This window comes from Anomaloglossus baeobatrachus, chromosome 1 (genome assembly GCF_048569485.1).
Source record: "Anomaloglossus baeobatrachus isolate aAnoBae1 chromosome 1, aAnoBae1.hap1, whole genome shotgun sequence".
Taxonomy (NCBI): Eukaryota; Metazoa; Chordata; class Amphibia; order Anura; family Aromobatidae; genus Anomaloglossus; species Anomaloglossus baeobatrachus.
This window is the reverse complement of record NC_134353.1, coordinates 318,531,384-318,549,746: the sequence shown is the minus strand read 5'-3', so window position 1 is coordinate 318,549,746 and position 18,363 is coordinate 318,531,384. Positions and strand designations below refer to the sequence as shown.

At 47.0% G+C, this 18,363-nt stretch overlaps 1 protein-coding gene across 6 annotated transcripts in view; it reads right to left on the bottom strand.

Moving 5' to 3' along the window:
• USO1 (USO1 vesicle transport factor) overlaps positions 1–18,363 on the bottom strand; it is a 148,530-nt gene that overhangs the window by 109,310 nt on the left and 20,857 nt on the right. For all 6 annotated transcript variants that reach the window (XM_075351394.1, XM_075351398.1, XM_075351402.1 and 3 more), the window contains exons 2-4: positions 13,823–13,909; positions 9,686–9,750; positions 302–375 (exon numbers count right to left, since the gene is read on the bottom strand). In XM_075351394.1, coding sequence (XP_075207509.1) covers positions 302–375; positions 9,686–9,750; positions 13,823–13,909 — 226 coding nt within the window. The remainder of the gene's footprint in view (positions 1–301; positions 376–9,685; positions 9,751–13,822; positions 13,910–18,363) is intronic.

Below are 18,363 nucleotides of genomic sequence, written 5' to 3'. Positions count from 1 at the left end.
CATTAAAGACCACGTTTAAATTGTCACTGCTTGCATATAGTTAGGCACTTTTCACACTGATGTCACGCTCCGAGGACATTTCATGCGTTGTCTATACAAGGGATGGGGGCTACAAGAGTGATAAAAGCAGAATATATAAGGAGTACTTCTGGCTGTAAGACAGACAGGCGCTTACTGTCAGCTGAGTAATGTCAATCATTTCAGTGGACAATGATGTTATTTTTGTGAAAACGTCATTCAGATATACAAAAGGAAAGTGCAAGAGAGGTGAGAGGACATCTATGAGACACGTGTGACTTACCAGCCTCTTCTGCATCATTAGACATGACATTGTAAATTGTATCCAGAGCATAGCCGATTATTTCAGAATCAGCACTGCAAGATAAAAAGCACAATGAATAAAACGTTCAGTATTACGATGGGTTGCTGTGCAAGAAGTGTAAGGGTGAGTTCACACTGCGTCTTTTTGTGTTAAAAGGTAGCAGAAAAAAAAAAGCGCCATAAAATTAACATTCATTTCTATGGAGAAACGACTTGCTGTTCATATGAAGTTATATCTTTGAGCTACTTTTAAGCGCTGCACGCCTCCAAAAGACACCAAATGTTTAAAAAAGTGCATTCTGCTGGTGTTTTGCTCTATGAAAAACCTACAATACAATTCGAGGGAAAGGATGAAAAGATAACCAGGCTGTTTTGCCTTTTTTTCCTCTTTAAGCGTTTTTGTCGCAAATAATGCTAGGGTTCTTTTTATTGCTTAATGGAGTTGAAAAAAAAACCAAAAAAAACAAAAAAGCAACAACATGCCATAAAATGCTCAGGAAGTTACAAAGAGACTTCAAGTTTACAAAGCTCCAAGAGAAAAGGAGAGATTTCCGAGGTGTCTTTGGTTTGCAAAATGGACATTTTGACCACTGGAAAAAGACAGTGTGAATACACCTTAATTTGTTTTTATGCTTTTCCTGTGTTCTGAAATGGAACCAGTCATGTAGGGGGGGGGGGGGGGGGGGGGGGGAATGGACAAAAACACACCATTAACCCCTTCAGCCCCCAGCCTGTTTTCACCTTAAAGACCCGGCCATTTTTTACATTTCTGACCAGTGTCACTTTGACAGGTTATAGCTCTGGAACGCTTCAACGGATCCTGCGATTCTGAGATTGTTTTTTCGTGACATATTGTACTTCATGTCAATGGTAAATTTAGGCCGATATTTTTTGCGTTTATGTGTGAAAATTTTGGAAATTTGGCAAAAATTATGAAAATTCTCATATGTGGGGGAAATCAATTGTTTGGGCGCACGGCAAGGCTCGGAAGAGAAGGAGCATCATTTGAATTTTTGAAAACAAAATTGTCTGGAATAATTAGCAGATGCGATGTTGCGTTTGGAGACCCCCTGAGGTGCCTAAACAATGGAGCTCCCCCACAAGTGACCCCATTTTGGAAACTAGACCCCTCATGGAATTTATCTACCGTATATGCCGGCGTATAAGACGACTGGGCGTATAAGACGACCCCCAACTTCTGCCCTAAAAATATAGAATTTGGGATATACTCACTGTATAAGACTACCCCGCTCCCAAATGAAAAAAAGTCTGCTTTGATTGCAACATGTTAATTTTAATTCTGCGAGAGCCGTACAATATGTTTTTAAAGGGCCATTGACAGATCAATCGCTCCAATGTTCACTTAGTACAGCAAGGAATGCTCCTCCCTGCTGTATAAAGCCACAACTGGACTGAAACAAAGGTACTACACTCTGCTACAAACAGACACACAACTCTGCTACAAACAGACAAACACACACAACTCTGCTACATACAGACAAACACACACAACTCTGCTACATACAGACAAACACATACAACTCTGCTACATACAGACAAACACATACAACTCTGCTACATACAGACAAACACATACAACTCTGCTACATACAGACAAACACATACAACTCTGCTACGTACAGACATATACACACAACTCTGCTGCTATGTGGGGCCTGCACCAGCGGCTCGGCGGGTACAGCACCCGCGGCATCGGCGGGGGGGGGGATTGGCAGGGCATACATCTGGGGGGTTAGAAGCAGCTCACCGGGGCCCATAATGGGGAGGCGGGGAGGGCATTTACCCGATTAGGTCACGGTGGAGAGGGGGCCCACACAGTGCCGGACAGAAGCTCGCCTCCTTCATCTGTGGGACTGAGAAGGCGGTAGCTCCGCCCACAGATGAAATTCAAAACAGGATGTCTGCGCGCCTTAAAGTGACGGCGCCGCAGATTGCTGCCGAGGACTGCGGTCCCCGGAACTCGGCCGGGGGCAGCAGAACTATAAAGGCGAGTGGGCCCCGGCCAAGGGACAGGAGAACTGACGAGGCCGAGTGGGCCCCCCCGGCTGTCCAGGGCCCCGGCATTTGCCCATAGACAGGTAGGAGCCCTGTCTGCGAGCCAGATACGGCCATCAAAAGAGCCATATCTGGCTCGCGAGCCATAGGTTCCCGACCCCTGCTGTATGATATATACCGTATTTTTCGCTTTATAAGACGCACCTGATTATAAGACGCACCCCCAAATTTGGTGAAGGAAAAGAGAATTTTTTTTTTTAATGTTAAATGGGGTCCATCTTATAATACCAGTGTCCCTCTAACAAATCATATAGGGTATATGTCCCTCATAGCCCCCCATCCTAAAATTAGCCCCCTTAATCTGGATATGGCCCCCTTATATTGAATATAGCCCCCTTGTGATGGCACACGTTCCCCTGTGCTGCCTATGGTCCCCTATGGATTGCACACGTTCCCGTGTTAGATAACGCCCCCATGCTGCTGCCCATGGCCCCTATAGATCGCACAAGTCCGCCTGTGTTAGATATCACCCCCATAGTGCTGCCCATGGCCCCTATAGATCGCACAAGTCCCCCTGTGTCAGATATGGCCCCTAGGCTGCTGCCCAAAGTAAAATAAAACCCTCTTTCCTTATCTCCTCCAGCGCTGAGCTCCCTCCTGTCTGGCTCTTTGCTTCTGTTCTTCCACTTCCTGGTTCTCAGTGCGGTCATGTGATCGGCACAGCAGGCTGAGCTCTCTGCCTGCCTGATCACAGTGGAAGCAGGGACACGGGGAGAAACGCTGCAGGGGTAAGTAAAGCTTTTTTATTTTAGAATGAGCAGCAGCCTGGGGGCCAAATCTAACACAGGGGTGGGCATGTGCGATCACACTGGGACGCAGGCTCATATAATATGCACCGCTCCCCCAGCCCATCACTGCGTGCGATTTCAGCACCATTGGAGATGGACAGCGGCTGTGCATATTATATGAGCGGGTGCAGGAGATCAAAGGCTGCAGCCCGCAGCGTTCCCCTGTGCTCCAGAGCTGCTGTCCCCACCTCCCCTGGACGCTGCAGTGTACATATATATATATATATACACACACACCCCCCCGTATATCCGGCGTATAAGACGACCCCCCACTGTAGCCATTATTTTAAGGGGGTAAAAAGTCGTCTTATACGCCAGTATATACGGTAGATGTTTATTGAGCACTTTGAACCTCTGGGGGCTTCACAAAAGTTAATAACTTTGAGCCGTGAAAATAAAAAAAAAAAAATATTACCACGAAATTGTTACTTCAACCAGGTAGCTTGTTTTTCACAAGGGTATCAGGAAAAATTGCAACATAAAATGTATTGTGCATTTTCTCCTGAGTACACAGATACCTCATATGTGGTGGAAATCAAATGTTTGGGTGTACAGCAGGGCTCGGAAGGCAAGGAGCGACATTTGACTTTTCAAACACAAAATTGTCTGGAATCGTTAGTGGATGCCATGTTGTGTTTGGAGACCCCCTGAGGTGCCTAAACAATGGAGATCCCCAACAAGTGACCCCATTTTGGAAACTAGACCCCTCATTGAATTTATCTAGATGTTTACTGAACACTTTGAACCCCTGGAGGCTTCACAAAAGTTTAGAATGTTCAGCCGTGAAAATATATATATATATATATATTTTATTTTTTTTTACCATGAAATTGTTATTTCAACCAGGTAGCTTTTTTTTCCACAAGGGTATCAGGAAAAAATGCACCATAAAATGTATTGTGCAATTTCTCCTGAGTACACAGATACCTCATATGTGGTGGAAAGTAATTGTCTGGGCACACGGCAGGGCTCAGAAGAGAAGGAGCGCCATTTCACAGCAAAATTGGTTGGAATTATTAGCGTACGCCATGTTGCGTTTAGAAACCCCCTGAGGGGCCTAAACAATGGAGCTCCCCACAAGTGACCTCATTTTGGAAACTAGACCCCCATGGCATAATTCTACATGGGTAATGAGCACTTTGAACCTTCACATGCTTCATACATTGGAGGCATAAAAACAAAAAAGTACTTTTTTTTTCCCACAAAAATGTTATTTTAGGATCAATTTTTTAATTTGTACAGGGGTAACAGGATAAAATGGACCGCAAAATTTGTTGGGCAATTTGTTCTGAGTACGCTGATACCTCATATGTGGCAGAAAACCACTGTTTGGGTGCACGGCAGCGCTCCAGAGGGAAGGAGTGTCATTTGACTTTTTAAATGGAAAATTAGCTGGAATCGTTAGCCGCACCATGTTGCGTTTGGAGATCCCCCTGATGTGCCCAAACAGTGGAGCTCCCCCACATGTGACCCCATGTTGGAAACTAGACCCCCCCATACAAAGAAATATTAGTTTGGAAAAAAAAAAATACAGACGTCAGATAAAATAAAATAAATATATATATATTTTTTTATTTTATTTTATATATATATCTGCAACTGACACTAAGGCAAGTGCCACATGTGAGAGCGATGCACAAATCTCGCATCGCATCACCCGACACAGCCACACACTCCTGTCTGGAAGAGAGCGACCGTGCCAGATGATGCGGTGTGAGGCTTGTGCATCGCTCTCATGTGTGGCACTGGGCTGACCCTTACAATATTCAGTAAAAAAATACTGTAGTTGACGATTACTACAGTATAATTTTACTGGCCCTAAACGAAGTTTATTTGTATTTCTTTCTTAGTTTACATAAAAAAAATTAGGACGAACGCACGGTTGTGCTGCAAAACGGGGGGGGGACTAGGTGGGATGAAAAAAAAGATGGGCGGAGGATAGAAGAGGGCGCAACGGATGCAGGAGCGGCGGAGGATGGGTGAGGGGGCGCGGCGGAGGATGGGAGAGGGGGCGCGGCGGAGGATGGGAGAGGGGGCGCGGCGGAGGATGGGAGAGGGGGCGCGGCGGAGGATGGGAGAGGGGGCGCGGCGGAGGATGGGAGAGGGGGCGCGGCGGAGGATGGGAGAGGGGGCGCGGCGGAGGATGGGAGAGGGGGCGCGGCGGAGGATGGGAGAGGGTGTGGCGGATGGATGGGAGAGGGTGTGGCGGATGGATGGGAGAGGGTGCGGCGGATGGATGGGAGAGGGCGCGGCGGATGGATGGGAGAGGGCGCGGCGGATGGAGGAGCGGCGGAGGATGGGTGAGAGCACAACCGATGCAGGAGAGGCAGAGGAAGGGGGGGCGAGGGGAAAGGTGGAGATTGGGGATAGCTACCTTACAGAATGGATCTAGGCAGCAGGATTGCAGCAGATCCGGGAGGGGGGAGAGGGGGCAGAGGATTAAGGGGAATGGGAGAGAGCAGGCAGCAGATCAGGGAGGGGGCAGAGGCTGATGGGGGAGTGAGGTGGCAGATGCAGGGGCGCAGAGGCTGATGGGGGAGTAAGGTGGCAGATGCAGGGGCGTAGCGGCAGATGGGGAGAGTGCGGCGGCTGATGGGGAGAGTGCGGCGATTGATGGGGAGAGTGCGGCGGCAGATGCAGTGGCGGTGGAGCGGCTGATGGGGAGAGTGCAGTGGCTGATGGGGAGAGTGCAGCGGCAGATGCAGGGGCGGTGGAGCGGCTGATGGGGAGAGTGCAGTGGCTGATGGGGAGAGTGCAGCGGCAGATGCAGGGGCGGTGGAGCGGCTGATGGGGAGAGTGCAGTGGCAGATGCATGGGCGGTGGAGCGGCTGATGGGGAGAGTGCAGTGGCTGATGGGGAGAGTACAGCGGCAGATGCAGGGGCGGTGGGGCGGCTGATGGGGAGAGTGCAGTGGCTGATGAGGAGAGTGCAATGGCAGATGCAGGGGCGGTGGAGCGGCTGATGGGGAGAGTGCAGTGGCTGATGGGGAGAGTGCAGCGGCAGATGCAGGGGTGGTGGAGCGGCAGATGCAGGGTCGGCGCATCGGCGGATACAAGGAGGCAGCAGAAAGAAAGCAGCGGCGTCAGATGCAGGGGGGGCGCAGCGTGAGTAGAGCAGCGGCGTCAGATGCCCCCATGCATCTGACGCCGCTGCTCTCCTCCCGCTGTGACACCCCCTGTATCTGACGCCGCTGCTCTCTTACTGCTGAGTAGCGGCGTAACATGCAGGGCGCAGCGGGAGAGTAGCGGCGTCACATGCAGGGGCGCAGCGGGAGAGCAGGGGCGAAGCACATGGAGCAGGGCAGCGGTGGATCGGGGGCTGTGACTCACAGATGGGCACCCGCAGGGATCGCTCTCCTCAGATTCCACGGAGGGAGAAGCTAAGGAGAGCGATCTCCTACAGCGAGCTCACCCGATCCCAGATGCACGGTGCTTGGAGAGATCGGTCACAAGGCCGATCTCTCCAATCAGAGCTGGGGGCGGGTGCAGTAAAGCTCACTGAGCTCCAGCCAATGGCCAGTGCTGCAGCTGCACTGACATAGCTGGATTTCAATGCTTCAGCCATTTTCAATGGCTGAAACATAACACTGGCTGTGATTGGCTGAGCGGCGTTCGTCAGCCAATCACAGCCTCCGTAGGTCCGGGAAGGAGACACCACCCCTCCTGAGGTCAGGTGCAAGTCCTCTCCTTCCCGAATCTACAGTTTTTTAAAACCGATCGCGGTGCCCGGCACTCCGGGGCCGCAATTTCGCCATGACGGATGTATCCGTCATGGGTCCTTAAGTACCAGGGCACCATGACGGCTAGATCTGTCAAAGGTCGTGAAGGGGTTAACCTACAGAAATGGGGTTAATCTGCAGGTAATAGCATTCTGACACCGTGCAGCCGCTTCACTGAGAGCCCCGCTGACTGGAGATCATTATTTCTCCTGGCAACCTTAAGCTTTCATTCATAGGAGCATGACCTGAAGGGTTTCAGTAACCCCTCAGTACATAAATAGCAGCGGCTGTCACCACACCCCCGGCACTGACTGACAGCTGGCTCTGTACCGATGACATGCAGAACCAGCTGTCAGTCAGTGCCAGAGGTGTGGTTACAGCCGCTGCTCACTATGTACTGAGTGATGACTGAAACTGCGCCAGCCGTGACCCTATGGCTGGAAGCCCAAGGCTGCCTGGAGGAATAAAGATATTTCCTCCCAGCAGTGGGGCTCTCAGTGAAGCAACTGCACGGGGTCAGAATGCTATTAACCTGCAGATTAACCCTATATCTGCAGGTTAGTAGACAGTTTTTGATATGATAGGTTTAAAGATGAGCGATCCCGAACTATAAAGTTCATGGTTCGTACTGAACAATGACATATACATACATACATACATACATACATACATTATATAAAAAAAATAATCAGTGTCCAATTTTGGAGTCCGGGTGTTGTACATATGTTAACCACTTGATCAAGCATTGTAAGCTCGGGTGTGCTCGGCCCAGGGGGAGCCGCTTGCAGTCTCTCAATGGCTCTCTCTGGGTGTAACAACAGTGTTCACAAAAAAAAATAAAACCCTGTCCTTCCTCCCTCAGAAATGCTTTGTTTATGGCTGACTGTGTGTGGGTAGAGAGCTGAACTGCCTATTCATTGACTTCCAATGGGGACCGGGCTACGGGATGCATTCATAGATTCCATCTATCGATTCCATCCATCCATTATCGATTCCATCCATCCATTATCGATTCCATCCATCCATTATCGATTCCATCCATCCATTATCGATTCCATCCATCCATCCATTCCATCCATTATGGATTCCATCCATCCATCCATTATCGATTCCATCCATCCATCCATTCATTCCATCATCCATCCATTCATTCCATCATCCATCCATTCATTCCATCATCCATCCTCGATTCCATCCATCCATCCTCGATTCCATCCATCCATCCTCGATTCCATCCATCCATCCTCGATTCCATCCATCCATCCTCGATTCCATCCATCCATCCTCGATTCCATCCATCCATCCTCGATTCCATCCATCCATCCTCGATTCCATCCATCCATCCTCGATTCCATCCATCCATCCTCGATTCCATCCATCCATCCGGTTCCATCCATCCATCCGGTTCCATCCATCCTCCACCCGGTTCCATCCATCCGGTTCCATCCATCCATCCATCCGGTTCCATCCATCCGGTTCCATCCATCCATCCATCCATCCGGTTCCATCCATCCACCCATCCGGTTCCATCCATCCGGTTCCATCCATCCGGTTCCATCCATCCGGTTCCATCCATCCATCCATCCGGTTCCATCCATCCATCCGGTTCCATCCATCCATCCGGTTCCATCCATCCATCCGGTTCCATCCATCCATCCATCCGGTTCCATCCATCCGGTTCCATCCATCCATCCGGTTCCATCCATCCATCCATCCATCCGGTTCCATCCATCCATCCATCCGGTTCCATCCATCCATCCATCCGGTTCCATCCATCCATCCATCCGGTTCCATCCATCCATCCATCCGGTTCCATCCATCCATCCATCCATCCGGTTCCATCCATCCATCCGGTTCCATCCATCCATCCGGTTCCATCCATCCATCCGGTTCCATCCATCCATCCGGTTCCATCCATCCATCCGGTTCCATCCATCCATCCGGTTCCATCCATCCATCCGGTTCCATCCGGTTCCATCCATCCATCCGGTTCCATCCATCCATCCGGTTCCATCCATCCATCCGGTTCCATCCATCCATCCGGTTCCATCCATCCATCCGGTTCCATCCATCCATCCGGTTCCATCCATCCATCCGGTTCCATCCATCCATCCATTCATCCATCTTGAGGTTCTGGATATACCTCTATGTCAGAGCAACAATTCAGCCAATAGATAAGGCGATGTTCACATGAGCGCAGTGAGGGGGGAGATGAATATGGACCGTTGATTATGCATGCACCTTGCTGATGCATTTAATACCTATAGAACCTGGAGGAGGAATTAAATGCTCGGGATCTCTCAAAGATCAGACATTAGCTCTCCTATCAATAAGTGATAAACGTCCATGCTTTGGACAAATCTCCATGAAGAATTCTCACATGAAATACAATGGAAAAGAACGGATTTGGTACTTCAGGAAATTGCTGAAAACACTGGTAACTTGTAGCACCTTAGGTACACAGGAAGCTGAGGTATAACAACTGATGGAGATGTCAGCACATACAGAAGTGTCCTTTGGGACACGCTGCAAACACATGTAAACACGCCAAGCTATTTATAAAAAGGAGAGCAGAAAACAAATGGTGTTGTACAGTAAAGCCAAAACATCCAATTTATTTTTTATATTGTTTTTCACTCATGTACACAAGACGAATAAATGGAGAAAATGTGCATTAACACTTCATTTGGATTGAGCTATATTGTTTAAGGCTTCTGGTAGTAATGGCAGTGTATAAGGCTATGTGATAAATGTACGTCTCTATAATTTAATTGTCTCTTACCGGTCAGTCTGTAATACACTCAGCAGATGGTCCATTGCCTGGGTGCCGACTTCAAGACGATATTTCTGGTCATAGAAAGAGAAAATAATTGTTTATGTTGTCTTGTTGGTCTATGTACGTGCTCCAATGCAAAGACACATTGCAAGTGCACTTCTATTGTTTTGGGTCATAATGCTGTCAAACATGGAACCTAAGAAATTACCTTTGTCATTCCAGCCAAAACTACTGTACGCCCCATTAACAAAGAAAATAGTACAAAACGTACCCAACTTTAGACGTGAAGGGTGAAGCCTTAAAGTGAATCGGTCATGTCGTTTTTTTTTATATTAAACTGTCCCCTGTGTGTTTTAAATGATTCACATCCCCAACATGGTTTTTAACAAAAAAAACAAAAAAACAACAAAAAACATGTATTTATCTTAAAAAAAAAAGTTATATACTTAGGTAAAACCAGTAGAGACCTATGTTTTCAGTCATGAGGGCGGCCTTTTGCTGAGAATCAGTCACTGTCACTCACATTCAAGCAAAATTCTCATTTGAACTAAGTCACTCCCCCCGCAGTGTAATAGATTATACAGGTCCTTCACCAGAACTTCTCTGCTGAGCTCCACACAGGTCCTGCATAGACCAGCTGCGCTGTGGAGAACAGCATTGGTCTAGCCAGGACTTGTGTGATGTCACGACCATATCACTGTAATGGGGGGAGCTCAGGATTGGACAAATGGTCCATGCAGGCAGGACCTGTGTGATGTCACGATTCTGTGACTAATCTGTGGAGCTCAGCAGACACGTTCTGGTGAAGGACCTGTATAATCTATTACACTGCGGGGGGAGTGACTAAGTTCAAAAAACCATTTTGCTTGAATGTGAGTGACAGTGACTGATTCCCAGTTAAAGGCCTCATGACTGAAAACATAGGTCTGTACTGGTTTTACTGAAGGACATAAAAAAAATTAAAAAAACGTTTAAGAAAGCCATGTTAGTGATACACATTGCATCATTTAGAACACATTGGGGGTGGTTTCAGACCGGTTCCCTTTAAGCAACTTAAAATAAACACAAAAAAGTAACTTTTTAACAGGGTTCTCTCAAGAATGTAATAAAATGGCATCTGTGATTGAATTCAAACTACAGGCCATCATATTCACGTTAGGATAGACTGTAAATTGAAGACAAACAACTCCCGAGTCCTGTGTCTTAAGTGACAGAAAAGTCATATCACACATACCTCAGTCAGCAGGCCTGTGATATATGAGGAAGTATATAGTCTTCTCGCCAAACACAAGGTGGGTTATCCAGCTTTATCCTCCATCTCGATCAGTCTGAGGGCTTTTTAGCAGTGCACAGAAGACCAAATATGCAGAACGGGAATACATACTGTATATACAGTGAAAAGGATGGAGCTGGAGATAACCACCATTGTGCTTAGCAAGAAGAAGATATATTTCTTCACATATCAAAGGCCTGCTCCTAGCTGACTAAGGCATGATAAGGCTCTTTTCTCACATATATTGGTCTTTAAAATAATGGTTACATGGTCCTTCACAAAGGGTTGTGTGCAACCTCAAGAAAATAAAACCTGTATAAGCACAGTTTATAGAAGGGTCATGAAAGCAGAAACAGTAAACCATTCCTGCATCGCTGACCACTATAACCACAGAGCTTATACAGGTTTTATTTGTAGGTTTATAAAGGAAATCTCATCACCATAATGCAGGGACCGAAACCCTGATAACAGTGATGTATCACTTAATATACTGGGTGAAACAGTTGTGATAGAATCAGTTTTCTCTGCTGAATACCTTATTATTGAAATGCCGAGCCCTGTATTAGGCCCTGTGCGCACTGGAAAACTGAATTTTCTGAAGAAAATTCCGCATGGTCTGAAAGATTACCCCATCCGCGGTAAAAAAAACCGCGACAAACCGCACCCGAAAACCGCATGCGGTTTGCCGCGGTATTTTTAAAGCGGTTTAAACGCGAGTTGGTACATGTGTTTTAATGCATTCAATGCAATAAAGCACATTGAAAAAAAAAGTCATTTCCTTCTGGGATAGATAGAGGGATAGATAGAGGGATAGATAGAGGGATAGATAGAGGGATAGATAGAGGGATAGATAGAGGACAGATCAATCAACAATCGACACACTGCATTTCTCCCGGCGGTAATGTGTTCACGTTACCGGCCGTGAGAAATGACCTGTGGTTACCTCTGCAGGCTCGTTGCGAGGCTGCATTCAGTACAGCGTCAGTCGCGGCTGGATGCAAGCGATGTGGGACCTCGATGGATTACACCGTGTGTTTGGGGGGGGGGGGGGGTTAATAAAATGGTGAAAGAGGGGGCATTTTTGTGTTGTATTTAAAATAAAGGATTTTTCAGTGCGTGTGTTTTTTCACTTTACTTACAGGTTAATCATGAAAGCTGTCTCATAGACGCTGCCATGATTAAATCCTGGACTTAGTGGCGGCGATGTGCTGCCATTAACTCATTATTACCCTGATTGCCACCGCATCACAGCAACAGGAAGATCCGGGGACACTCCGGGACTGCCGCATAATGGATGCGACAGTCCCGGGGCAGCTGAGGGCTGATATTCTCGGCTGCGGGAGGGGGGTGCATTAACCCTGGCCCTAGCCCTCCCCAGCCTGAGAATACCGGGCCGCCGCTGTGTGCTTACCTCGGCTGGACGGTAAAAATACGGCGGAGCCCACGTGTTTTTTTTTCTATATGTCCGTTTGATTTCTATGTGTATTCTATATGTCTGTGCCTGTGTGTGAGTGCGATATGTGTGTGTATTCTGTCTATGTCTGTGATGTGTGTGTGTGATCTGTGTCTGTTTACTCTCTGCACGGCTTCTTCCTCCTGTCATAATGACATCACTTCCCTGAAAACCGCAGGCAGTGATGAACATTTTGTCCCGAAACCGCAAAATACCGCAGGGAATAACACAGGAAAACACAGTGAACTGCACAGAATTTGCTGCCTGCGTTATTCCCTGTGGGATTTCACGATTACATTGCAGTCAATGGAGTGAAATGCCTCAGCTATCTGCGGAAAAGAAGTGATATGCAATTGTTTTTGCTGCGGGTATCCCGCAGCAAAACATGCAGCTGTCAAAATCCGCATAGTGCGCACAGCAATTTTTTTTCCCATAGGATTTGCTGGTGAATCACTGCAGAGATGTTATGAACATAACATGCAGCGAAACATGCAGGAAATCCACGGCAAAAAACGGTAAGTGCGCACAGGGCCTTATTCTGCCCACACCACTGATTGGCATCTTTCTGTGTACACTGTACATTGACAGAAAGCTGCTCATCAGTGGTTGGGCATGGTTACATAGAGCAGATGACCAGGAGTTATCTAATCAATCTCTTACAGATAAAACACTACATTTTATTCAAACAGCAAAACACAGCCTAGTAAGTGACATATCGCTGGAATCAGGGACTCTGCCCTTACATTATCCTGCTTTTAGATTACACATTAAAAACCTGCTGACAAATTCACTTTAATTCCAATGTTTTAAAAAATAGATAAACAGGTTGAACGTGAAAACAATTTTTTTTTTTTTTAAACATAAGAAAAGTCCAAACTTGATAAAAAGTAACCTCAGACATGTCGGAAGTTTGGATCAGTGAATGCCTGTATGCCGAGACCCCTGCCAGTCACTAACACAAAGGTGTGCTGTTCTCATCTGAGACAGGGTCAAACGTAAGACAATGGACTCCTTGATCTGGACTAATCACAACTTATAATTGAGACTGATAAAAAAGGATTTACTATGTGTTTAGAAAGTCAGACATTCGAATGTAGATAGTTTGCAATAGTGACAATGAAGATGTACAGTCATAACATCTACAAGAAGCAAATTCGTAATTGACAACCAACAACCAATATGGCTGCACTTCCTATGGTCACTTTACTACTGTCTCTTCTCCCCTGTCCTTACCCCGCACCCTACTTCTAGTGTTGCCTGTGATCACGTAGTCACAGGATCAGATGCAGACAGCAAAGCACAAAGCAAAGTGCTAAGAAATTACAGGAACAGTTCAGTTTCCATTATGAGGCATTTGCCTACATAGTATCCGACATGCCACCGGATCCATGCGTCTACCTATGCTCCGATAACAAACCTTGGACAGGGATTTGAGGGCTCGGACGGCATCTCTTCGGTCATCAAGTAAGGTCGATGAGGCAACTCTGTCACAAAGCTTTTGGATCTGGGATAAAAAGGGGGAGATAATTAATATCTATAGGCTCCATAAAAAAGAAAACACAATTTAGGTAAAAAGTATAATATCACCACCAAAAAACACAGTGCAGAAATCTGCATTATGAGAAATATCAATGTGTAGGATATTGTTTATTCCTTCATTTATGCGGAATGTAATGGTGTTTACCAGCAATGCAAACGGAGCTAGAAAAGCCTGATGCAAGACCATACAGCATTCCTACGAGTATGGGATTTGTAACTACATGGCGGATACACATTGAGCAAAACCAACATGTCTGATCCTAGGTTATCAATTTACTCACCTCACCCTGCTAAAAACACATGCACACTAGGAAGAGCCCACCGAGGCTGGGGGAATAAGATGGCAGCCATATTAAGGTGTATGGACACAAATATATTTACAGATTACACAAGGATCTGATTTTTATTTAGGTTTAGCATATATGCCAAGAAAACTCGTCTACATGCTAAACGTGTGGAGCTCCGCTAGCCAAGACCACAAGAGTGTTCTTCAGGCTTCCATCAGACTGTCAAAAAAAAAATGTATGGAATAGGAGACTATGCCATGTTATCCCAAGCACTTGAATGGAAAGAAAAGATATACCGTATTTTTCAGATTATAAGACGCACTTGAGGGGTGTGTCTTAAAATCCGAATATAGCTTACCGGTGGGGGGCTGTCTGTGCAGCTCTGTGTGCGGGCGGCCAGGTGGATGCGGTCGGTCAGGTGCGTGTCGCTGCGTGCGGGTGGCCGGGTGCCTGCCGGTGCCGGCTGCCTCTCTGTGCGTGGGTGGCCGGGTGCCTGTCGGTGCCGGCTGCCTCTCTGTGTGGCGAGTGTCCAAGTCTGTCCGTGGTCCCAGTTTCAAATGATGCTGCCGGGAGAGTCAGCGTGAGGGCAGATGGAGCTCTTGAATGAGAGCTCCATCTGCCCACGCGCCGCTCCGGGCGGCATCATTTCAACCGAGACTGCTGACAGACTGGGACACTCACCACACCGGCCTGCTCCACCACTGACCCACCACTGTCACTGACTCACCGCTGCCACTGACCCGCCGCTGCCATTGATTCGCCACTGTCACTGACCAGCCGCCGCTGCCAGCACAGCCTCTGCCTCCTGTGACCCTGCTCCACCACCGCTGCCGTCCCACTCTGGTAAGACAACACCGGAGTGTAAGACGGACCCTATTTTTATTTTTGTTTTACCTTTTTATATATCTAAATTTGGGGTGCGTCTTATAAAACGAAAAATACAGTACTTTGCAGTCTTCGGGGGGGGGGGGGGAATTTACATTCGGTCAATGGGTGACAGATGCCACTGTATTGTAATGAAAAGCGTACCTCAATATTTCTTCATGATGTTAAATTGATACAATATCACCACATAAGTTGGGGATTGCTGTTACGGATGTCTAAGGCTATGTCCGCACGTTGCGTTCAGTAACTTGCAGAAGTGAACGCATCCTCTGGCAGATATTTGTTATTGTCAAATTTGGTTTTGACCACATAAACGCAGGTAATACGCATGCATTTTTATAGCGCTTTTGCCGCGTTTTTCATGCATTTTCAGTGCTTAAATTGAGATGCGTTTTCAATACAAATACACAACTAAATAAAGTTTGACCAGTCAAACAGTAGTTTTTCCTACTGTTTGAATTAAGAAAAAAAAACAACCTTTAAACCATACACTATAATGATAATTTACCGAAAATGATTAATGAGATTTAATAATTATGTTCAAAATAAAGTTAAAAGTATTGTTTTACTCATTTTTTAAAGTCGGGCTGGATGTGAGGGCAAATGGAAACCTCTAGACCTCACTATAATGCCAAAAACGCAAGCTTTCATTTTGTCAAAAAAGCATGTGTTCTGCATCATAAAAGCATGAAAAACGCTAGAATTTTCTTTTCGGATGCGTTTTGAGCATTCTCATTGACTTCAATGTTATCAAAACGCTGCCAAAATGGCAAAAACAATTGACATGTTGCTTCTTCAAACGCAGAGATTTTGACTAATTTTTGACACCAAAAACGCTGCGTTTTTAAAAGCATCGTGCGCACAAGAAAGCCCTATTTCCCATAGACTTTGCCTGGAAATCAAAACGCATGCAATTTTGCATTAAAACGCTGCAGCTCAAAACGCTGCGGAAACGCATGAAAAACCGCAACGTGCGCACATAGCCTAAGAATGGCATCTATCCTTCTTAAAGGTATTCTACAAGGATAAGATATTGATGACCTAGTTGTAGGAAAAGTAATTGATATCAGATCAGTGGATGTCCGCCACCCACACATTGAATGGAGCTGCACTGCGCCGCTCTGGTACGTGTGTAGCGGTTGCTGTTGAGCACTGAAGATCAGCTCCTCTAGGATCCGGCAAATATGCTTAGCTAGTTATTTTGGAGGATTATTAAGAATTATTCTCTGAATTTCAACTGTGTTTTCAAATATTTTTTACATTCTTCTAGGGACTTGAAACCGTGATCTCTTGATTTCTTATGCAGTGCACTGCAATGCTATCATTTGCAATCTCTGGAGCCCTTCTCTAAGCCCGCTTTCACACATCCGTTTTTTGCAGTGCGGCTCAATAACCTATGCAACAGATGCAGCAGGAAAAAACGGATCCGTTGCATAAGTTTTTCCATGCGGCCCGTCCGTTTGACGGATGCGGCTTGATACTGAGCATGCGCAGTGCAAAAAAAACGCATCCGGCGGCTGGATGCGTTTTTTGCAGCAGGGCGCCACATCCAGCGTCCATAGGCTTGCATTGTAAATCGCGCCACATCGCGCTGGATCCGGCGCGATGCGGTTTCTTCACCGCACAAAAAAAACGTGCCAGGCAACATTCCATCCGGCTGCCGCATGGGCTAAATATGCCACATCCGGCAAAAAACGGACGCATTGCAAGGCCATGCGGCACAATACGGCGCTGATGCAAGTCTATGCGAAAAAAAACGCAACTGGCGGCAAAAAAAAAAACGGTTGCGTTTTTTCTGCAAAGCGCCGTATTGTGCCGCTCAGCAAAAACCAGATGTGTGAAAGCAGCCTAAGCCCTCAGCTGCCTTAACAAGCCCACTGGACCAGAGTTGGAGAAAGCAGGATGAGGTTACAGAAGATACCACCAGATATCTAACAGCTTTAATAATGCTGACACAATTGAAAGCAGCATCCGAGAGCTAGGCCAGCAGTGATGAGAGATAGCTTTGATCAATGTGGTTAGAGGTAGGTGTTAGCTGTGTAACACAGCCGGAACCAGCCATGTATAGAGCAGGATCAGCTCCTGAGCCTGCTCCATGCACCCACACCTGACATGATGTCCTGGATCTGGTTTGCATTGTTGAAAATGATTCAGTACAATGTATTTACATTAGGGCCATTTAGGGTGCCTTCACACTGCGTTTTGTTCCCCGTTCAGTGATCCCATCGGGGCTTACGTCCAAACCCCCCGCAAAACAAGATTCTGGACTGCATCTGGGTGTCCGTCTCCAGTAGAGATTTATACATTCACACACGATGACTCCATCTGCTTGTACGTTCGAATCCCACTTTAGAGACTTGGATGTAAGCGCTGTTGGGACAACTAAATGAGGACAAAGCGCGGTGTGAAAGCAAACTTTCTGTTCTACGGGTTTTCTGCTTTATTTTTCTTTACAGCAAACCCATTTTTCTGTTATATAAAAAAAGGAGGGTGAAATGAAGAACCTTAGCTTAAAGGGAATCTGTCACATCCACAAATGCTATAGGTGGAATATGCAGGCAAATCGTGTTTAGGCATGTTTGGCAGGCTTAGGGGTACTTTACACGCTGCGACATTGCTGCCGATATATCGTCGGGGTCACGTCGTTAGTGACGCACATCCGGCGCCGGTAGCGACATCACAGCGTGTGACACCAAGGAGCGACGATCAACGAGCACAAAAACGTGAAAAATCGTTGCTCATTGACACATCGTTAATTTCCAGAATATCGGTGCTGCTGTCGGTACGACGTTGTTCCTCGGTCCTGCGGCAGCACACATCGCTATGTGTGACACATCTGGAACGACAAACACCTCCTTACCTGCGTCCACTGGCAATGAGGAAGGAGGTGGGTGGGATGTTCCGGCCGCTCATCTCCTCCCCTCCTTTTCTATTGGGCGGCGGTTCAATGATGCTGCTGTGACGTCGCTGTGATGCTGAACGAACCGCCCTCTTAGAAAGGAGGCAGATCGCCGGTCACAGCGACGTCGCAGAGCAGGTATGTGCGTGTGACGCTGCCATAGCGATAATGTTCGCTACGGCATCAAGCACCACATATCGCATGTGCGACGGGGGCTATCGCGCTCGACATCGCTAGCAATGTCGCAGTGTGTAAAGCCCGCCTTAGAGCACTCACAGTATAGTGAGCGGTGACTAACTCCTCCCTTCACAGCCCGACGCACAGAGAAAACAACGGAACATTTTCCCT